Below are 23,946 nucleotides of genomic sequence, written 5' to 3'. Positions count from 1 at the left end.
CGTCCGGTGACGATAATGACGAAGCAGAGGAAGACATCGTTAAAGAAGCTGTTTGACAACAAGGACGCAACCAGCCTGCGTGACGCCGGCCGGAAATATGGCTGCTCCCACGTATTGATCCATCGGACCCTCAAGATGGAAGGAATCGTCTACAGGAAGAAGACGAGGTCGCCGGAGTACACGGAGGAGCAAATTGAAACGGTTAAAACACAGTGTCGGTGGATGACCAAAAAATACCGCGGGACGTCTTTCGTTCTGGACGACGAAAGCTATTTTCCGCTGTCCAAAACGCATATTCCAGGAAATGATAATTACTACTCCAGCGACAAGTCATCCACACCGCCTGAAGTGAAATACAAGTTCAAGCAAAAGTTTGAAAAAAAGGTTATGTTGTACATCGCCATTTCCGACCGGGGCATTTCAAAGCCTTGGTTTAAGCCGAGCGGTCTGGCAATCAACCAACAAATCTATCAAGAAGAGTGCCTCGATAAAATCCTGCTGCCGTTCCTGAACGAGCATCACGCGGATGGGAAGTACGTCTTCTGACCAGACAAGGCGTCTTCCCATTACGCCAAGAAGACGCTGGCGTATCTTGAGGAGAAAAAGATACCGTTCGTGCCGAAAGATCGTAACCTAACAAACTTGCCCCGATGCCGCCCAATAGAGGATTTCTTTGGCTCACTCAGTGCCCTAGTATATAAAAACAATCGGAGGGCCAAGGATACGAAGCAACTGACTACAAGAATCCGGAATTGTATCCGGAAAATGGAGGTAAGTGCCGTACAACGTTCTTGTGAGAGCATCGCAACAAAGTTGCGTCAAACAGCAGACCACGGCCCTTACTCAAACATTCACTGATATTTTTTTGAAGAAAATACATTATGTTATTTAAAAAAAATACTGAAATCGATGAAAAAAAAATTTTTTTTTATATGTGATTGAAAAAATTCTAATTTTTATTTAACACCCGTTAATAAAACAAAAAGTTAACCTGCTCTCAGTACTTTATTGCTGTGATTTGCCAACCCATAGTCGAATATTTTTCTCTATAGCTAAAACTGGCCGTTCAATGAAGAGCGTCCAAATGAGTGCCGCCACCGCCGTAATTCCAAAAACTCCGAGCGACATAAATTGCACATTGACACCAGTAAAGAACAACGGCTGTTGGATATATCCACCCAAGGTGACCACCACGACCAGATAGTGAATCAGATACATACAATAGGAGAGGCGAGCAATCGGCTGCCACATTGTCCAGCTTAGGAAACTGTCCAGCACACTGCCATAGCCATTGACGCACATAAAGATAAGCCACATATGACAACCGACCCAGGCAACGCGGTGCAGCGACTCGTAGAAGGCATCCCCCAGCTCCGACACCACGGGGGGTTTGTAGACTTCAGTAGCACAAAACATAATGACCCCGGCCAGTGCGGTCGCAAAGATCGACACCGAAGTCAACACCACCGGTGACCATTTAACCTGCTTCTCCCTTGTCCGGAACAGGAAGTAACCGAAGGCGATACCGAAAAACCATACCGACATTCGGGCGTGCGTCGCGTAATAAGTGGACCGCAGCCGGTGGGCCTCCCGGTCGGGTGTCATCTCGGGGTTCAACCAAAAATCGTTCGAACTGAAGGTCGCGAATACACACACCATGGACGCCATCATCAGCAGAGCCAAAGCCGGCGCGAATTGAACTCCCAGCTTCCACAGCGCGTACACCAGCAGCGGGGTCACGATGTACAGCTGCATGTCGATCGACAGATACCACGTGTGGGGGATGCACTGTTAGGTGGGAGAAAAAAATTTTTTTAGTTCAAGGAACCTCCGAATTACATTTCAATTTTATCGTAGAAATTACTCTGAAGATTTCATGATTACCAGAAACTCAACTAACAAGCGATTTATATATAATTGATGATGATGATGGTCACACCTCCATCGGTTTGAGCTGGTCGATTTATCTAAGATATTATATAGAGTCATACAATGTAACCAGTTGACAAACGAATAACGGACTGGTTATTAATACAGACATAGTAACCCAGTGCTGAAAAAATCACCACCTAGAAACTCAAACAGACTGATATCAAGGCAACCTTTACGTCAAATATCTTTTCTATACACAAACATAAATTGCAACATGACAACGGTCTCTAGACAGATCAAACTATTGATTTTCGATTATCACATTTGTTGGTATTCATTCCTTAGTCAAAGTTCACTGTCGTTTGTATGATGTCGAAACTGAAAATCATTTTCACCTTCACGGAACTGAAATTGAATACTACTGTTCGTAACTTGTACTGAATATTAGAATTGCGTTGAACTAAAATGCAATAGGCAATGTCGACTTCTAGATAGACATTCATAGATAAATAAATCATAAATAATCAACTGAATAAAAACAAATGCCTAAATATAAGTGATTGAATGCATGCATTATTATGATTATTAAACGATGTTTTCAAGAAAAAAGTTTTCTGCACTGGTTTATCCCGAAGAGCAAAGCAAAATTTAAATACTAACATTCCACTGTCGGAACTTGACCTTTTTTTTGACACAAACTTTGCAACCAACCGTTATATATACAAGACAATTTACAAGGCTATGCTATGATCCTACCGACAGTCTCTCCTGTAACGGGACTCGCGCGTATGATCTTCAACCGACTGTCTTACATCAGCTCTAAACATATAAAAACATAGCAGCGATCATACCATTATAAATTATAATATTTATCGGAATTCATCAATTAAGTCATTACGTTATTTTTTATAAATGATATTTCTTATTTAAGTTTTACCATATATTACAACTACAAGTCTAAATGAAACTCAATTTATTGAACACCATTGGTATTCAAAAATATTCAGGCTTCCTTGAGTAAGCCGTGTTTAAACGCTTCGAAAGGATGCTTAGTACGGAAATGACATATAAAATTCCCAACGTCCAAAACCGCTTGTAAATGGTTGCATCCGCTTTCGACATCTATTGACATCGCCCAGCATTTCCATCACGTGCAATGAACGGTAACGCATTGTCCTGTAACGTACGCTTTCCTAAAACACAGGTTTTGATGTTAAAGCACTTTTTTGCAACTTTCAAAACTTGTAACCAGTAAACATACCTATTTTTTTAAAACACTTTGAAAAAAGTCAGCACCGCCAAGCGAAATTGATTTTTTCATCTTTGAGTTTCACTTTCTCGGTTGCTACGTTTGAATTGATGGATGAACCGATCCGAAAATCTTCCGTTTCATTATCTCTCAAATTGTATGTTCACTTTGAGACGCCGAGTAACGATGAACAATTTTGTTTATATCGTATACAGGGGATAGTCAAAATAAGTAGGATAGGCAAAATTTTGATGAAATTTGAAATGCTATAGCTTTGCTAAACGTTATTCGATTTTAATAATTCGAACACCATTGAACTGGAAAACTTTTGAAGTTTCATTTTCTGACCCCAGATCTGGCCCAGGTCACCGGATATAGGAAATATTCCTGAGTTCCGGTAGGCATGTCAAACCTGCTAATTTTTGGATGGATTTGGTAATGGGTTACCTGATAGAAATGCTCATTTGCATCATTGGCATAAATGACAAAATCATTTCTGAAGCGAATGGTTCATCAAGATCCGTAATCGGCCAAGAACTAATCGAGAAATGGCTATTTTTCATCCGGAAGTCCTCAGAGGAACCTTTAGTAGGGGACATTTACGTTTTTGCACCAAATATAGCGTGTTACACCTCTATCTTCAGGATTTTTTATCAGGAATCTTTTAAAAGACATATATCTGAATATAGGCTGCATTGGCCACTTCCGGAACGACCTGGAGGCCCCGAAGGAACCCGTAGTGGGAGAATTCACATTTCTGCATCAAAATATAGCATGCGACACCTCTATCTTCAGGATTTTTCATCAGGAATCATCCAAAAGACATAATTTTTTAAATACAGATTACGTTGGCCACTCCCGGAACGATCCAGATTCCCCGGAGGAACCCGGAATTGGGACATTTACATTTTTGCATCAAATAAAGCGTGCGACACTTCTACCTTCAAGACTTTTCATCAGGAACCATAAAGAAGACATATTTTTGAATACAGATTACGTTGGCCACTCCCGGGATGATCAGGATACCCCGTAGGGACCCGGAAATGGGGACATTTACATTATTGCATCAAATAAAGCGTGCGACACTTCTATCTTCAGGATTTTTTATCAGGAATCTTACAAAAAAAATACTTCCTAATATAGGCTGCATTGGCCACTTCCGGAACAACCTGAATGCCCCGAAGGAAGATCCGGATGCCCGGAGGAACCCGGAATGGGGACATTTACATTTCTGCATCAAATAAAGCGTGCGCATAGAGCTGCAAGATTTTTCAAGATTTTTCATCAGGGTTCCTCTGGGGTATTTAGGTTGTGCCGGTAGTGACCAATGCAGTCTAAATTCAAAAATATGTCTTTTTGATGATTCCTGATGAAAAATCCTGAAGATAGAGCTGTCGCACGCTTTATTTAATGCATAAATGTAAATGTCCCCATTTCGGGTTCCTCCGGGGCATCTAGATCGTTCCGAGAGTGGCCAACGTAATCTGTATTTAAAAAATATGTCTTTTTGATGATTCCTGATGAAAAATCCTGAAGAGAGAGGTGTCGCATGCTATATTTTGATGCAGAAATGTAAATTCTCCCACAACGGGTTCCTTCGGGGCATCCAGGTTGTTCCGGAAGTGGCCAATGCAGCCTATATTAGGAAATATTTCCCTGATTCCTGATTAAAAATCCTGAAGATAGAAGTGTCGCACGCTTTATTTGATGCAATAATGTAAATGTCCCCATTTCCGGGTTCCTACGGGGTATCCGGATCATCCCGGTAGTGGCCAACGTAATCTGAATTCAAAAATATGTCTTTTTGATGATTCCTGATGAAATATCCTGAAGATAGAGCTATCACACGCCTTATTTAATGCAGAAATGTAAATGTCCCCATTTCGGGTTCCTCCGGTGCATCTAGATCGTTCCGAGAGTGGCCAACGTAATCTGTATTCTGCCTCCAGGTCGTTCCGGAAGTGGCCAATGCAGCCTATATTCAGATATATGTCTTTTAAAAGATTCCTGATAAAAAATCCTGAAGATAGAGGTGTAACACGCTATATTTGGTGCAAAAACGTAAATGTCCCCTACTAAAAACAGCCATTTCTCGATGAGTTCTTGGCCGATTTCGGATCTTGATGAACCATTCGCTTCAAAAATGATTTTGTCATCTATGCCAAGGATGCAAATGGGCATTTTTATCAGGTAACCCATTACCAAATCCATCCAAAAATTAGCAGGTTTGACATGCCTACCGGAACTCAGGAATATTTCCTATATCCGGTGACCTAGGCCAGATCTGGGGTCAGAAAATGAAACTTCAAAAGTTTCCCAGTTCAATGGTGTTCGAATTATTAAAATCGAATAACGTTTAGCAAAGCTATAGCATTTCAAATTTCATCAAAATTTTGCCTATCCTACTTATTTTGACTATCCCCTGTATCAGGTAGTGAAACCGATGGTCATGGCAACAAGGATCAACTACGCGCGGAAGTTGCAGAGTTTCATTGTTATGAAACTCAATTGATAATTTTTACCACTGTAGTAACCCTTCAAAAGAATACCAATGATTTTAAAAATAAAAAAAAATAAAAAAAACGATTTTTCAATAACATTGATCCAAGGCTCATCCAGAACGTTTCCATCCCGAAAATTATCTGGACTTGGTTAGGAACTGAACCTTATATTTAGAAGCGTTAACTAGTCAGAATTGGTTCTGGATAACGATCCAGAACTACGAGAGAGATCCTATGACACTATAATTGCCGATAACGAGCTCTACAGTCCACAGGCAAACCCAAGCCTTTTTCAGGTTTTTCTCCGGACCCTTTTTTTTTAAATCGTAAAAGCAGATAAATTAAAAAAATAAAGGTAACAGCAATCCAAAAAGCAACTTATCAACCCGTTATGCTTTTTGTTTCAATTTCAGGGGTTTAAACCTGATGTACTCAATATCCAGATAGTCTATGTCAGTCTACGCGCGCGTGGCTCAAACATGTGTAGCCGACTCATTTTTTTAACTCTAATATTAATTATAATATAACTATATTCAAACAAAAATCCATCATCATCAATGAACATAATAACTTTATATACCCAATAAATTAGGAAAAAAAGTTTAAATTTTACAATCTTCGTGATAACTTACAAAAAATTCTATATAATCTGTCTACAAGACAGACTTTATGTGTGAAATACAAAGCCTTTTAAACTCCGCCATTGTTGCTGAACGTTTTACTTGTCTTGGCATAGAATTGAAAAAGTTTATTCCTTTGTACAACAGAGAGTTCTGTGATCTTCCGAATAAAAAATGTAGTGTTCTAGCATCATCCGCGTTTCTAGTGTTGTACCTATGAAAATCACTTCCTCTATCAATTCGATCACACAAATAGCGAGGCAGCATATTATTCAAAATTTTATATAGAAACACCATTGTCAAAAAATATACTCTTTGCTTCACAGAAAGCCATTGCAATGCGTCCAGCATAAAACTCGAGGAAGTGTATCTATTACATCTTAATATTAATCGCATTACTTCATTTTGTAAGCGCTGCAGTCTCAACATTTGTGCATTGTTTGCAAGAAATATTATGGATGAACAAAAATCTATATGTGGTGAAATGATTGACTTATAAAGACTCATTTTACTACTAACAATTCAAATTTTTCAAACGGCACAAAATTGTCATCAATAATAACTCCAAGTTCAGACGGGATTCGAACCCGCAATCTCCGTTGTCTCCGGCAAGGTGTTTTGGCCAATTAAACTACTGGGTAAGGTTAACTCTTCCTAAGACCAACGTCGAATCACCCTCTACTATTGTGTTTCCGCATCTCATCACGCCGCGATGAAACTGCACACACTGCCCTGTGGGAGTTTATTTCTGTAACTGAGAGAGTGGTCTCTTTACGCACACTATGTATAATGACTTATTATATCTACAGCGACGCAAGCGATGAGACACTTCAGTTTGTGGCCAACTCCCATGGAAGGCGTATCCCGGAAGAGCTCCGTTGTACTAATTCTACCTTACGAACTAATTTCATTTTTTGTATAAGTGACTTACATTTTAAACTTAAAATGTAAGTCAATTATGACAAAAAATGAAATTAGTTCGTAAAGTAACTCCAAGATAATTTAATTCATTTAAGCGATCAATCGTCTCACCATCAATTACAATGTTTACGTCTGGTCTGGAGTTGGCAGAAGAAATAATCAAGTACTGTGTCTACTAATATTCAATTTAAGCTGTTTAAACTTTAACCAATTCGCCAGATAATGTAAATCTTGATTCAAAAGTGCAACAATGTCGTTTGGATTTTTCGCTGCAATGAATAGAACAGTGTCATCGGCAAATAAATTTATATCTCAAAACCTTAAAACTCGCTTCATGTCATTAATATAAATTATGAACAAAATGGGCCCCAAAACACTTCCTTGCGGTACACCAAGTGTATTAGCAATGGAATCCGAATCAAAATCATTAAAACAAGTCTTCTGAGTTCTAGCACACAAATAGCTTTCAAACCATTTATATGCTGTCCCTACGATATCAAAGCGCTCCAATGTTTGCAACAATAAGTACCTAGAAATTGTTTCAAAAGCGCGTTTTAGATCTAAAAATACAGCAAGAATAGTTTCTTTAGCCTCGATTTTTTCTTTCCATTTTGCTAACACCAGATTCAATGCAGACTCACAAGAGTGCCCCTTTCGATAACCTGATTGCTCTGGAATTAGCAAATCATTGCGATTTAAATAATCCATCAGCTGGCCTTTAACAACAAGTTCTAATATTTTCTCTAATGTGTGCAACATGTTAATGGGACGGAACTCTTCGGCTTTATCCGTCCCAGTAATCTTGATTTATATTTGCATGCCAAAAGTTGAACAAAAAAACTAGTTTTCAACTGAGATAAAGTTGTATAACGAAAATAATCAATAATCATAAATTTAATTGGAACTATTCAAATTGCGGAAATTGTTGAGCCCATTTTAAATCAATTTCATTTTAGCTTTCTCTTGCCTGAATTGAATTTTCTTTCGCGTGCCCCCTGAAGGCTTTCGAGTACCCCCAGGGGTACGCGTACCCCAGGTTGAGAACCGCTGCTCTATTGCATTAAGCCACAAACAATTGTGCGCGGCCCAAACATCATTCTTATTGTCTGTTGATCCAAACCGGTACCAAATAATAATATAATAATTATGCTTTTCTAATCAGGGCTGAACAGAGTATAAACCAGAAATAGGAGCTACATATATACATAATAAAAATAAAATTGGGATTATCTTCGATTTTGACTTTTTCGGGCCTCCAGAAGCGTTTTCCTTACGTTTTCGCGATTTAAGATTAATTTGGAGTCATTTTTATTTTTGGCGGTTTTTGGCGCTTCTGAGCCAAATTTAGGATCTTTCATTTTATATAGTTTTTCCTGGCCTTTGAAATGTTTTTTTGCCATACTTGTATATTGTTTTTGCCAACTTAGAACGGAATCATTTTCGATGTTAACATCTTTTCTGGCCTTAAAAGCGTTTTAAATTTGGTTTTGGTCTTTTCTGACGAATCCTAGCTTATGTTACTTACTTACTTTACTTTTATGGCGACAGATCATTAAGATCCTATGCCGAATCCAGAATACGTCTCCACAAAACTCGGTCTTAGGCTGCTACTCTCCAGTCTCCCCTTACACCCGCTGCTCTGGCATCCTCGTCGACAGCACACACCCAACACATGCGCGGTCTGCCTCGAAGTCGTCGGCCTCTACCCGGTTCTCTACTAAATATTATCTTTGCCGGTCGCTCATCCGCCATCCGTGCTACATGGCCAGCCCACTGTAACCTGCCGTGTTTCATCAGCTTGACAATATCAGCGTGTTTGTATACTTCGTACAGCTCGTGATTCATGCGCCTGCGCCACACCCCGTTCTCTAGTTTGCCTCCGTGTATTGATCGCAAGATTCTACGCTCGAAGACCCCAAGCGCTCGTCGATCGGCCTCCTTCCACGTCCACGATTCATGTCCGTAGAGCGCCACCGGGAGAATCAGAGTCCTATAGAGCGCAAATTTCGTACGGATCTGTAGACTACGGGACCTAAGCTGGCTACGCAATCCATAATAAGTCCTATTCGCAGCCGCAATCCGCCTCTTCACCTCGCGGCTCACCTCGTCACATGTCACGAGAGTACCAAGATAAACAAATTCGTCGACCACTTCGAAAGTATCCCCATCCATCTCCACCGCAGCACCAACACCCGCAGAACTGCCACGCTCTCTGCCAGCCACCAAGTACTTCGTTTTGGCAGTGTTTATGGTGAGTCCAATTTTCGCAGCTTCCCTTTTGAGAGCCGTAAAGGCCTCCCCAACTGCTCTACACTCAAAATATTTTTCACGTTATAATTACCGGCAAAGTTATGTGAATATTTTCCACTGTCCTTTTCACGTAGGTGTTATGTGATTGTCATTTCAGTTCATCATGAACTGGTGAGATGATTTATCCTGTGAATCTTATACAGTAGACAGACATATGCATTTAATGTGAATTTCACGTAGAATTCAACTGCCGGTAAAGAGGAAAGCATTCGTTTATGTGCTAGCTACTACGTTTTGTACAACGTAAAATTTCCAAATTTTGTTTTGCCAATTCCTAAGAGACGGGAAATAGTTTCTAGAAATTATCCGAATATGTTGCTTGATAAATCGCATGACCATGCAAAATTGCCGATTCGTAAATGAATCAAACGACATAAAAACTGACAAATATTACGACATTTGCCGGCGATAACTACTGTAAGCTGCAACTGTTTATGTAAAGAAAACTCCACGACCTTTGAACTGAATTTGTGTGAAACCTGTAAGCTCAAGACTCGATGTCAAATTCGTACGGTTTTTCGAAAGCTGAAGTATTGGCAAGCCGTCGAGAAATTCTATTTTATTTTCAAAGACTGAGTTAGACAACAGCTTCGCCATTTTGATTTCTGTATATTTTCACACAGAGAGTTCACGCGATACTTCTTCTATGACATTCTGTTTGACGTTGCCAAGTTCACGTAGCTGCTACGTGATAAAACATAATATGCGTGTGATTTTCACGTAGATGTTATGTTTGCCACATAAATCATGCAAAATGACAGAAAATGAATAAGTACAGGAAATTTCACGTAACAATAATGTGAAAAATATTTTGAGTGTACGGTTAACACCAATTATATCAATGTCGTCCGCAAAGCCCAGAAGCATGTGAGACTTCGTGATGATGGTGCCGCTCCTCTGCACAACTGCCCTTCGTATTACACCTTACCAAAGCTATGTTGAACAGCAAGTTGGAGAGCCCGTCACCTTGCTTTAGATCATCTAACGTCACAAACGCGTCCGAAAATTCGCCAGCTGCCCTGACGCATGATGTAAACCCGTCAAGCGTCGCACGTAACAGTTTAATCAGTTTTGTTGGGAAACCATGTTCTAGCATTATTCGCCAAAGCTCGTTGCGTTTCACTGTGTCGTACGCCGCCTTAAAGTCTATGAGCAGATGATGCGTCTGCAAGTTGTATTCTCGAAACTTGTCGAGAATCTGTCTCAAGGTGAACATCTGGTCCGTTGTAGATCGCCCCACTCGGAAACCGCATTGGTATTCTCCAACAAAGGCTTTCTGCAACGGCCTCAGTCGCTGGAACAGAATACGGGAGAGAATTTTGTAAGCGGAATTGAGGAGGGTTATGCCTCGATAATTACTACACTCGAGTCTATGTCCCTTCTTGTAGATAGGGCATATGAGTCCTTCCAACCAGTCCGTAGGTAGTTGTTCCTCAGACCATACCCTTAGGATAATCTGGTGGATTGCACTACACAGCCGCTCGCTCCCAACTTTGAAAAGTTCGGCCGGTAAGCCGTCCTTCCCAGCGGCTTTGTTGTTTTTGAGCTCTTTGCAAGCATTCTTCACCTCGTCCATGTGGAAGTGTAATGACTAGTTGTGAATCACCCCCATTTGGAGACAATTTGTTTCTGCGGTTTAGCAACACTGCAATTCATAACCTTTATTCTTTTTGTGCTCATTCTCGATTATACTAGAGCAGAGTTAACATGCTAATAAAACGTTTATCTTTTGTTTCCTTGAAAGTACCGCGTTATTTATTTATTCCCGAGTTTTTCCCTCTCTTATCCGAGTTTTCCCACGGACTGTGTTGCTGTACCACTCATCAGGTTATGGGCCCAGTATCGGAAGGAAGGAAAATCGGTTTGTCGGAAATTCCGAAGACACGTGCGTTAGTGATACAAAAGTTGTGAGATGGCGGATAGCGTGAAGGTAACCTTGGCAAAATTGAATGGCACGAATTACGGCTCATGAAAATATCGCATGAAAATGTTTCTTGAGCGTGAGGACATTTTTGATGTGATTGAGAAGGTCAAACCAGAAGAGGTTGACCCGAGTTTCGAACAGTGGAAGAAAAATGACCGCCAGGCTCGTGCGACTATCTCGTTATTCGTGGAAGACAGCCAGTTGCGTTTCGTTAAAAAGGCCGCAACTGCGCGGGAGATGCGGGAAAACCTCCAGACCTACCACGAAAAAGCGACAATCGGAAATCAAGTGATGCTTCTCCAACAATTGTGTGGGTTGAAGCTTGATGAAGGTGGTGACGTTGAAGAACATATTGATCAGATCGAAAATCTTTATGAACGACTCGATAATGCCGGAATTGAGCTGGGAGAGCTTCTACGGATTGTTATGATGCTGCGTAGTTTGCCCCCTTTCATATAATAGTTTTGTGACGTCATTAGAAAATCGACCGCAAACTGATTTGACAATAGATTTTGTGGTAGGACGATTGCGTGACGAGTATCAAAAGCGAAACCATCAAGACGGTGGCAGAATGGAAAAGGCCCTGAGAACAGAAGTTACACCGAGAGTTGAAAAGAGGTGCTTCTTCTGTCATCAGGTGGGCCACTTTAGGAAGAATTGCCGCAAATTTCTGTCCGCAAAGAACAGCAAAGCAGAACAACCGAAAAAGGTCGTTTGGGAGCAGCAAGCGAAGCAAGCTGAGGTGAAACGAGCAGGGCAGCAAGCAAAAGCAAAAGAAGGTGTTGTTTGTGGTGCGGTATGCTTTGTTGCTGGGGAAGTGATTCCTGGAGCATGGACAATCGACAGTGGCCACATGACAAATGATAAAAGTTTCTTCACGAACTTCAAAAGCGACGTAGTGATAGATGTCACACTAGCTGACGGCTCTGTAGCAAAATCAAGTGGTTGCGGAAGTGGAATTGTTTTTGGAGTAAACAGAAACGGGCAGCGTATTGCAATAACGCTAGAGTACGTTTTGTATGTACCTGCCTTAGAAGGTGGACTGATTTCTGTTCGAAAATTGGCGATTAAGGGATTCGATGTTGTTTTCAAATCTAACGTGTGCCATATCACTTCCGTGAATGGTGACGTCGTGGCAGTTGGTGAAATATATGGTAACCAGTATAAACTTAAAACGACAGAACATTGTATGACGGTGACGGGAAATCACAGTGAACAGTGTCAGCACACCTGGCACCGACGGTTTGGCCACCGGAGCATGGATATCATGAGTGTTATCCAGGGCAAATATCTCGTTACCGGTATGGAGATAAAAGATTATGGGGAGCAAAATGTGTGCGAGTGCTGTCTGAAAGGAAAGTTTAGTAGAAAACCTTTTCCGCAAGTAGCTGAGCGCAAATCCAAACAACCCCTTGATATTATCCACACGGATCTTTGTGGACCTATGGAAAATAAAACACCTAGTGGGAATAAGTATTTCATGACTATGATAGACGACTATAGTCGGTTTTGTGTGGTCTACTTGTTGCAGGTGAAAAGTGAGGCAGTAGATAAAATAAAGGAGTACGTTCGTTGGGTCGAAACAGCGTTTGGTAGAAAACCTAAGATTGTGCGATCTGACGGCGGTGGTGAGTATATTGGCCATGCACTTCAAGCGTTCTATAAAGCTGAAGGTATTGAGGCGAAATTTACAACTCCGTACACGCCTCAGTCGAATGGCATTGCAGAGCGCAAGAACAGAACGCTTCAGGAGATGGCGAACTGTATGCTGCTGGACGCAAATTTGCCAAAACGCTTTTGGGGAGAAGCAGTGTTGACAGCCACTTTTGTACAAAACCGGCTACCCTCGAGAGTTGTTGATTGAACGCGATTTGAACTATGGACTGGTGTTAAACCGGACCTTTCCAGGCTGCGGGTTTTTGGGTTTGCTGCCTATGTGCATATTCCAGATGCGAAGCGCAAGAAATTTGATCCCAAAGCCAAGAAGTTGATTGGGATATTCTAACTGTCACAAGGGCTATCGTTTTTTAGACAAAGATACGGACGGCATCATCATAAGCCGTGATGCGCGATTCATTGAGTTGAGTAATGGATCTAAACTGCAGGAGAATCAGAAAACGTCTAGGGAGACTGAGTGTGACGCAGAAAGCGAAGTGACAGAAATAATGAATAAGGGCGACAATTCGGCAGAAGAGCCGGATGAAAGTGATGCAGTTTCTTTGTACGAAGATGCGGATGAAAGCGATTTTTTAGGTTTTGAAGAGCCTTTAAGAAAAAGTGAGCGAAATACGCGAAATGTACTACCGAGAAGATTTGACGATTATATCGTCGGGCAGGTTACTCATGGCGAAGAACCAAGTGATTATTCAGAAGCGATGTCTTTAGCTGAGTGGAAGAAAGCAAAGTGTGAAGAAATCGATGCTCATAAAGTGAATCAAACATGGCACTTAGTTGATCTGCCAACCGGGAAGAAGATTATAGGCGCGAAGTGGGTGTTTAAATTGAAAAAGGATGAAGCTGGTAGGGTGGTTAAACACAAAGCGCGTATAGTAGCTCAGGGTTACACTCAAACGCTTGGTGTGGATTATTCCGAAGTTTTTGCATCGGTAACTCGCCAGACTACACTGCGGGTAATGTTGGCCGTTGCTGGCAAGAAAAAGTTGGTGCTGAAGCAGTACGACGTAAAAACGGCGTATTTAAACGGTACTATCGACGAGGAACTGTACATGCGGCAGCCACCAGGCTTCGAAGTACCTGGCAAATAGAAGATGGTGTGTAAGTTGCAGAAAAGCATTTGCGGGTTGAAACAGTCGGCACGATGTTGGAATAAGGCCCTACACGCAGTGCTTCTCGAGCAAGGCCTTAAACAAAGCAACACAGATCCATGTGTTTACGTTCGTAAGGGCGAACGTCCCACTGTTTACCTACTTGTGTATGTGGACGATCTTCTGCTAGGATGTTCGGAGGAGCAAGAGTTGGATATTGTTTTTAAACGCTTGCGTGAGCGATTTGATATCATATCGCTTGGTTTGGTGCGGCATTTCTTGGGCCATGATATTCAAAAGGAAGATGGCTATTATACGCTACGTCTAACTGCTTATACCACCGAGTTGATTAGGAAGTTTGGAATGGAGAACGCACATCCTGTGAGAACTCCGATGGATTCTGGTTACACATCGGCGAATAACAACAGTCAACCATTCGAAGATAAAACTTTATACCGTAGTTTAGTTGGAGCGCTTCTATATATAGCGGTGAATGCTGAACCGGATTTGTCAACTAGCGTTGGGCTACTTGGTAGAAAGATGCAGGAGCCGAATAAGAGCGATTGGATGGCAGCGAAACGAGTTTTTCAGTATATAAACGCAACTAAAGAGTATAAACTGAAGTTCTGTCCAGGCGACGGTTGGGAACTAGTGGGCTATTCTGACTCAGATTATGCAGGCGATTTGCGTACTAGAAGATCAACATCTGGATACGTGTTTTTCTATGGTCAAGGACCAGTATGTTGGGCCAGCAAAGCCCAGGACAGCGTGGCGTTGTCGACGCTCGAAGCAGAATACAATGCTTTGACTTTGACATGCCAGGAAGCGGTTTGGCTGAGAAAACGGTTAGGCGATTTAGGTGAACCGCAAATTGAAGCTACGAGGATCTACGAAGACAACCAGGGATGTTTAAGTTTCGCTAAAGTCGAGCGAGCTAGTGGAAGAGTGAAACATATAGACACTAAAAGCCATTTCATACGTGAGCTGTGTGAGCGGAGTGTAGTGGAGCTTAAATACTGTTCATCGAGTGAAATGATAGCAGACGGCCTAACGAAGCCATTGGGACCATCTCTATTGAGAAAGTTTGTGGAAAAAGTTGGCATTTTGAAACAGTAGTCATTCAGGAGGAGTGTGGAAGTGTAATGACTAGTTGTGAATCACCCCCATTTGGGGACAATTTGTTTCTGCGGTTTAGCAACACTGCAATTTATAACCTTTATTCTTTTTGTGCTCATTCTCGATTATACTAGAGCAGAGTTAACACGCTAATAAAACGTTTATCTTTTGTTTCCTTGAAAGTACAGTACCGCGTTATTTATTTATTCCCGAGTTTTTCCCTCTCTTATCCGAGTTTTCCCACGGACTGAGTTGTGCATGTTCGTTATAGATGTTATCGCGGAGTGAGTTTATTTTCTAAATTTAAAATTTTTTTTTCTTGGAAAAGTTCGCGGATGGTTGTGCGAGGCCATGATCAAGATTGGCCAGCTGGTTCCTGCTTTGAAATCATCACATTGTTTGGTGATTTTCGGTTATTTTACACCTAAAGAATTGTTAAACATATATACAGGTGTTCTATTGAAATGTGCTAAGTGCGAAAAGTGTGAAGTTCCACAAAAAAGTGAAAAAAAAGTGAATTTAATTGTGAAAATTGAATATTATTGCGTTGCTTTTTAGATTCACCAAAGTGTTTATTTTTTCTTGTCTTGTCTTGCTGTCTTGGCGACGGTTTGAAAGTGTGGAGTGTGTGGTGTTATTACATACAATAAGGAGAGTGTTTTTCGAGCAGCTGCTCCACATAGTTTTATAGTGATTGAATGCTCATTAGGGATTTATTCATTGGCATAGTGCAAATTATATTTGGCTTGTATCTAATTAAACTTGAAGTGAAAATTTGCCAATAAGATCAAAACCATGCATCGCCGTTTACAGTGTTTATGTGCTATCTCTTTTCAACGAATGAAATGTTGTATGGATTAAACGAGTGTGTGAAGGCATACATGCATGTTGCTACTGTACTTCTATTTAAAGAAAAGTCCAAAAACGATGAAAACAACTGGAAAATGAAGAGATGAAAGCTAAGTATACGTTTTGTCTTGTCTGTATTGTAAAGTGATATTTTGATGCTTGTTTCTAGTTTTACTATATGTGAGAAAACAGATACAGAGAGATTTTGATTTCATCGTTGAAATTGTGTGCGCGGTATTTTTTTTCGCAGGGTTTCAGTAACAAGTTTTATTTTTGTCCACAAAGTGTTAGTGTGGTTTGTGGAGTTTGGAGTATGTGTTTCTCAGGAATCATATGCTTTGATTTTTTGATTGTTCTAGCTTTTGACCAGTTGTTTTACATAATTTGTTATATTTATGACAAGTTCGGCACTTTGTCAATAAAATTAAAAATATATTCAGGCTTATATGTATATTTGCTTTTATTGAATTGTTGAGGCTTTGGATGCATGGAACATTGCCAATTTTCATATTTATTAGGCGTATTAGACGTACATTGTTAAGAGATAATCGACGTAAACGCCGAGTTCCTGCGCGTATGTGTCGGCCGGGGGGATTAAAGCGGTTGTTCGTAACGCTTCGGTGTAAACGCGTATTCAGCCCGGGCGAGTTTTGCTGATATATGGACTTCCGGCGTGTGGTGATTTCGCGAAGTGAACCCAGATATTTCATCATATCTTTCTCATCTTCATCAACGTTAAGTCGGAGACTGCTCGCGCGTTGCATCTAAATTACTACATCGGAAATCGAAGTCGATTTCGTTCAGTCGATAAATATCATTTCAACCCCCGCGTCGGTACCTTCCATGAGGTCGTATTATCTACAGATGGATCAACAACGCGCAATAGTTTTAGGTATAAAGAGCATCACCTTACGAGGAGATATACGGTAATTTTAAGTTGTCTCGGTTTAGTCAAAAATCCTGTATCCTCGCGTACGTTTTATTGTTGCGGTGTTACATTGTCAAACTAAATAAGTTCGAATCACATTATGAATATCGTGGCGGATGTAATGAACTTGTAGACGCGGCACCTGTTCTGTAGAACCCGACATTAGCGCATTAGCGCATCGTTTACCAAAACGAACCCTGCTGTATACCTTCCCCTTTATCCAACATCCCAGTGATTTCTCGTGGAAGTGCAGAGGTGTTCTCGGCTTCCAATAAAGCGAGTATCACGTCAACATATTCCTATACAAACTCCTTCTTTGACCTGCATTCGGATGCGGCCGGCGCTGGTATTGCCTAATATAAAGATTTAGGTCACCTGTTTTTACACATTGAGGATGCATGTTGGTCCCAAACATCATCTGTTGGTTCTTTGTGTAATTACAGCTAATCTGGCAATAACGGAGTAGCAACCGCGGGCGGTCAATCATGCTCATGCTCATGCTCATGCTCTTATCCGAGTTTTCCCACGGACTGTGTTGCTGTACCACTCATCAGTCCAATGTTGGTGGGTCCACAGCTTGTCCGTCCTCATCAATCTCAATCTTGTTCCCCTCGACGACTTTCCTCCCTTCCTCACCGTTCAACTCCACTTCAAAAAGTTGCTTCCAACGCCTGGCCACCTGCGATTCATCGGTAATCAGGTTCCCCTCCCTGTCATTGCACATGGCAGGTACTGGCACGGTCCGGTTCCTGGTTCTGTTGATCGTTCTATAGAAGCTCCTCGTGTCGTGCCTGGTGAAGCAATTCTCCGCCTCCGCGAGGACGCGATCGTAGTGCTCACGTTTCTTACGGCGATGAAGCCTCTTTTCGGCAGCTCTTGCCTCCCGGTATTTCTCCCGCATCTGGCGCGTTACACGATTAGCTGCTACTAACGTGTTGGCGTAAGCTCGATTCTTCTCCTCCGTCACCTCTAGGCACTCAGCATCGAACCACCCACAACGCGTGGTTCCCGTTGTCATGCCTATCACCTCTCGCGCTGTTTTGCTGACCGCATCATGGATGTGCTTCCACTGCTCGTTCAGGTGCACTCCAGCTGGTTCACCGATCCGTCTTTCAACTTTCCGAGTATACTCTGCAGCAACTCCTTCCGGGCGCGAATCTTGCCTACCACGAGATAGTGATCCGAGTCGATGTTTGGCCCTCGAAAGGACCGCACATCTATGACGTCTGAAAAGTGTCGGCCGTCGATCAGCATGTGGTCGATCTGAGAGCAGGCCTCTCCATTGGGGTGTCTCCAGGTGTGCTTCCGAATATTCAGACGTGCAAAATGGGTACTACAGATGGCCATTCCCCTGGCCGCGGCGAAGTTCACTAATCTCAAGCCGTTGTCGTTGGTGGTAGAGTGAAGGCTTTCCCTACCAATAACGGGACGAAAGAACTCCTCTCGTCCGACTTGTGCGTTCGTATCTCCGATGACGATCTTTATATCGTGCTGTGGACACTCCCCATACGTTTTCTCGAGGAGCTCATAGAACTCCTCCTTTACGTCGTCGGTTTTATCGTTTGTCGGCGCGTACACGTTGATAAGGCTGTAATTGAAGAATCTGCCCGTGATCCTCAATACGCATAGACGGTCATTAATAGGCCTCCACCTAATAACACGCTTCATTTGGTTTCCAAGTAGTACGAAACCGACGCCCCGTTCCGCTCTATCGCCGCCACTGTAGTAGATGTGATATTTGAAAGAAGTGCCCGCGGTCGTATCGAACGCCCGGAATTCACATTCCCCGGTTTTAGGCCAACGCACCTCTTGTATGGCTGCTACCTCCACTTTTGCCTTCCGTAGCTGTCTGGCCAAGATGCCCGCGCGTGCCGGTTCGAGCAGAGTCCTAACATTCCAAGTACCAAGTTTCGTTGTCCTTTTTCGTTTGCGTAGGTCTATACCGATTGTTCCGATTCGTATCATTCTCTGGATTGTTCGTAGTATGTTTATTTTCGTAGTATGTTTATTTTTTTATTGCTGCCTTACTAGGGCTGCGATGCCTAGTCTCGCGACGGGGCTGCCGTCTTGGGTGTAGCTGGCGAGACACCGCATTTCATAGTTCAGCCGTCCGCTCCGGATCAGTCGCTGTTTGAGCCGCCCCTGACCTGGGGAACAGACGCTCAGGCAAGCTGCTCTCTCATACTGCTCTCTCATACGACCAAGTTCCCACCGGCTCACCGATCTTCTTTTGGTTGCTCGTATCCCAGTCGCTATTACGTTGAGGTAGGGATAGGAGTTACTGGGCATTATGCTTTGGACCACACTGGGGTCTATTTTATGCCAACTAGTACGGGTGTATTGCTGGTACGCATTGCCCAGCCGTTTCCAACTAGCTTATGTTATTATAAGCATTTTTAGTGATTTTAGGCTAAACTTGGAGTCCTTTTTCTATTGTCGGTGTTTAGAAGCGTCTTGTGTTTGACGATTCTGAGTTTAATTTAGGATATATTTTTCCGAGAAGCTTTTTTTTCTTTTCTCTCCGTTAGAAGATTCTGGACTTAATTTAGTATTTTTTTTTTTTGTTTACTTTTAGTAGTATCATTCGTCGATTCCAATCTTAATTTGTGTTCGTTTTGCTGGCGATTTTGAACTAAATTGGAGATCAATTTTATATTTGTCTTTTCTAGCCATGAGGGGAGTTTTTTTCGATTTTTACTTCTAGAAGTGTTTTTGAGCTTCAGAAGTGATTCTGGCTAATAGACGAGTTTTTGGAAGATAAAAGGCTTACTTTGGAATCATTTTTATGTTCGGCTGATAACAACATGCTTAGTCGCCATTTTGGTACAAAGTTAGGACTGTATTTTTTTTAAATATGTTTGTTCGCGAAGTCCAAAAATGATCATGATTTTCATCTCTTGTCTTTTTTTTTCAAATTTTGCAAAAACTGTTTCAAAACGAGTAAATACCAGTTCTGACATTCCTATAAAATTGTATCACAAAAGCTTCCATCCCTACTAAAATATTGTGGACAAGTTTCTGATATCTCGATTTTTTGTACATTTTATGAAACACGTTTACATGTTTTGACTGCAAAAAACGAAAGTTAATCATAAATGCTATTAGTGAACACTATATAGTTACCAGTTATCCAGAAAATTCGGACAAAAGAAATCCTACAACATTCAAAAGCAAGTCAATCCTAAGAGGGATTCGTTTCAAACCACAATCGAAATGAAGTGTCGTGTTAAAAATGTGCTATTGAAGAATCAGTGTTCATTCTGAATTCAAATAAAACTTGAGTTAAGTTTTTTTTTCATGGAATGACTCATAGATCAGTTTGAAATTGAAATAAACTCAAGGAACAACTTCATTTGAAAAATATTGTATCACGAATTGTGATGAATGCACCTCAATTTTTTAACGTTTTCATCACATTAGGTTTTTCATTTTTACACAGTCGAGAACTGAGTAACTGAAATCACTGCTCAGTCAATCGGTTATATGTAAGTTAATGTTTGTAATGTTTTGTATTTATGTTCTTTAATACGTTATGTGAATGAGGGATGCCCTATCTATTTTCACTTGAATCGGTCAGCAGCTCCAAGGAAAACAAACATCAAAGCAAGCCATTTTTTGAGCCGCGATTTTTTTCAATCACGATTGAAAAAAATCGCGGCTCAAAAAATGGCTTGCTTTGATATTTGTTTTCCTTGAAGCTGCTGACCGATTCAAGTGAAAATAGAATGGGCACCCCTTATTTGCAGCCTACTGGTACCAAGAGCAATATCTTACATCCACACATTTAAACAGTACCTGCAGAAAAATAATTTTTGATTGCCGAGGTAACAGTTTGAATTTTCCAATACCGCGAATTTCATTTCTGTTCCTGGCAGTTTTACCCAATTTTTTTTTGTTTGCCTGTTAGTGATAAATCAGGAGTTAAATTGCTTATACCTGAAATTAAAATTGGTGATTTTTTCACTTTTGTTTGAAGCTTTGCACAGAAAAATATTGTTTTGTGCTAATTTGTTTCGAGTATCAACCATATCAAGAGTTATCTCGCGTTGATTTGCTTAACTTTTCATTTATCAACTGTTTTGAGTCTAGTTTATTAATTTTCAGTGCCTTTAATCATAAGATACTGATACAATGAGAACTATTAATTTTAAATTTTTTGACATGATTGTTCAACACAAGTAGGGAAAACCAGTTATTGATGGAAACTCATGCCAACCATAAATTGCGTTCAGCTGTAAAAGTGAGTCTTGTACTATTCTTATGACTTGAAGGTTTTGGGGTGCCAATTAATAAAAGAAATAATTTATACCATTAATTAAGAGCAAAAAAAATCTACACTCACCATCTGCTCCGGGTTAACATAATTCTGCACGAACAGTATCGCAGTCCACCAGTTTTCCGTGCAGGCGTCGACAGTCGGCTGCACCACATGCCGATAGAGTGGCCCTTCCCCTAAATGCTCACCGAAAGCGACCCAGAAGTATATCAGCATTGCATAGGCCGGCAAGATTCGTACGATACGGTGTAGCCAAAGTAGCCAAACATTGAACTTGCCAGAGTTCAACGTCAGCTCCTTCATGATGCCGTACGTCATCAACATCGCACTTATGACCAGGAATATATCCGCCGATAAAGCTGACACACGATAAGTAATAACTCCACCCGCACTGTCAAAGTAGTCCTGCCGGATGACGTTGTCGGTAACCGGAATGGTTCTTAGAGCATGATGCACATGATGAACTATGATCTGGATCATCAGGAACGAACGAAGTCCGTGGACGCAATCTAATGTGTCCGTCTTCTTTTCGGCTTTTGGCTCAGTTTTGAACAGCGTTGCCAAACCAGTGTACAGTGAAACATCCTTCAAGTATTGAGGAATTGGTATCTTAAGCAACATACCTAGAACCTCAATTAATGTACACATAACAATAGCCGCACCAATGCAACTTAGTACAACGCTGAAAAAGAAACCATTCATTTATCACCGTCAATGTACTAAAACATAAGATAATAGAATTTCATACATTGCACTGATAGCGACTCCGTCAAGCTCCTGGGCCGGTTTCTCTCTGTAACAGAAGTCAGACTGATTGTAGCCATCGACCGTATCTAACTCATACTCTTGCGCGAAATAATCGGTTAGAGTTTTAATAAGCTCCGGTTTACATGTGTTGGGCACACAAATGCCCAACCAGAGTGGATCCAGTGGAAGTTTCATAGAATCGAAGCCGAACCGTACAGTGCAGTGATGGCCGCCGAACGGACCGATGGCCAATTGGCGGCATTGCTCGAAATCACCCGGCGTGAAATAATTTCCTCGTGACAGTCCGGACGGCATTTTGCCCCATAAGTCGTAGACTAGGAAAAAAATCGTAGAAGGTGTCATCGTTGGAGAAACCAGTTTGGGTACTTACCTTTTAACGCCCATTGTTGATCTTTCTGAAGTCCCACACCGAACTTGCTCAAATCGTAGACGCAATTCTGATCCTTCCAGTAACTAAGGTCCGCGGAGTGGTTGCTGGATTGAAAAGCACCCAGGAAGGTTGCAAACTCGTACGGAATCCGTTCCAACTTGTCCACAACGTCGGAGCAGTGGAAGCCCCGTCCGGTCAGACTAACCAAAGCAATTATCCCGAACAGTAATCGCATGCTTTCAAGCTAAGCTACCGAGATCGAATGGCCACTAATGGTAATACCAGCGGATTGGTTTGTTATCCCGATCTGATAGGGATTTTTTTTTTTGGTTTTACTCTTGAATGCATCATTATGCCAGTATACAGTATGATAAGATGTTGATTTATCGATACTGATTGCCCCCAGGCAGCCATGGAGAGTTGTAAATTTCTCGACGTAATCAGTGCGATAATAAGTGCAGGTACTTTGGTATGGTTTTTTCGATGCTGTCGAGAGCAAAAAGCAAAGCGTTGGCGTTGCGTTCCAATTCGGAACTCGACCTTCTGTTTTTATACAGAGACTTCGCAGTCAACTGTTTTAGTGTATAGGACACTTGCGGAGCACGCGCTACGATTCTACTAACAGTATCTTCCGAGCCGGGACTCGAACATATGGCGACTGACTTGTTAGATCAGCATCGTACCTAAAGACCAGCTGGGAATCTATTGAGACCGTTTCGTCCTATTTATAACCCGAGGCTTCGAAGCGCAAACATTTTTGAAACTGTTCAGTGTACTGAGTTTTATCGTATAAATTCGTTCAGCTATTCTAAAAACAATGTTAATGAGTTGGATCCAGTAGTAGACAGGAGGTATTTACTTGCAAAAAATTATTATATCCCTGTTGGAATATAAAACCCTTGCAACCGAAACATATTCAAAGAACTTAAACATTGATCTGCAAACGCTAGACTGCGACCGATAACGAAAAATAGATATCCAATCAATTGAATAAATAATCGACAAACTGATACGCTTGAAGAGCTTTATTAGTCTGTACCTACTGCCAATTATTATTTTGTTTTTTTTTTTTACATAACTGATGCGAATTTCGTTCGAACAAGAGCGTCATTTGAAAAAAAAGACGAACGCGCAAAAATTGGTCGACGTCAAATTGGCCTATATCTGTAATAGAAGCATTGAAAACCCCGAAATGCTGCATTTGGAAGTAGAGTGTACATACAATCGTTGCTATGATGCACTTTTACCGTTTGCTTTCCAGTTTTTAAAATGGCGTCCAAGCAAAAGGAGCAGCGTGTTAAAATTTTGCTCGCGCAGCAAGAGAATCCGACGTTCTCGCACGCCAAGTTGGCAGAATTGCTGGATGTGGCCAAATCGACTGTGACAAACGTTTTGACAGTGTTCGGCGAGCGTCTGTCGACCGCCAGGAAGCCTGGAAGCGGCGGCAATCGTAATCCAGAAGTGGCAGCGACGACGA

The 23,946-nt window shown here is 41.5% G+C and overlaps 1 protein-coding gene across 1 annotated transcript; it reads right to left on the bottom strand.

Moving 5' to 3' along the window:
- Nucleotides 1-973: 973 nt before the first annotated feature.
- Nucleotides 974-22,742, bottom strand: LOC129731049 (nose resistant to fluoxetine protein 6-like). Its single transcript, XM_055690782.1, has 4 exons — nucleotides 22,470-22,742; nucleotides 22,080-22,413; nucleotides 21,398-22,013; nucleotides 974-1,788 (listed from the first exon to the last, which is right to left on the bottom strand). The coding sequence occupies exons 1-4, from the start codon at nucleotides 22,702-22,704 to the stop codon at nucleotides 1,006-1,008; spliced, it is 1,968 nt and encodes a 655-aa protein (XP_055546757.1). The 5' UTR covers nucleotides 22,705-22,742; the 3' UTR covers nucleotides 974-1,005.
- Between the last annotated feature and the right edge of the window lie 1,204 nt (nucleotides 22,743-23,946).

Source organism: Wyeomyia smithii, chromosome 1 (genome assembly GCF_029784165.1).
Source record: "Wyeomyia smithii strain HCP4-BCI-WySm-NY-G18 chromosome 1, ASM2978416v1, whole genome shotgun sequence".
Taxonomy (NCBI): domain Eukaryota; kingdom Metazoa; phylum Arthropoda; class Insecta; order Diptera; family Culicidae; genus Wyeomyia; species Wyeomyia smithii.
This window is presented reverse-complemented; position numbering and strand designations above follow the sequence as displayed.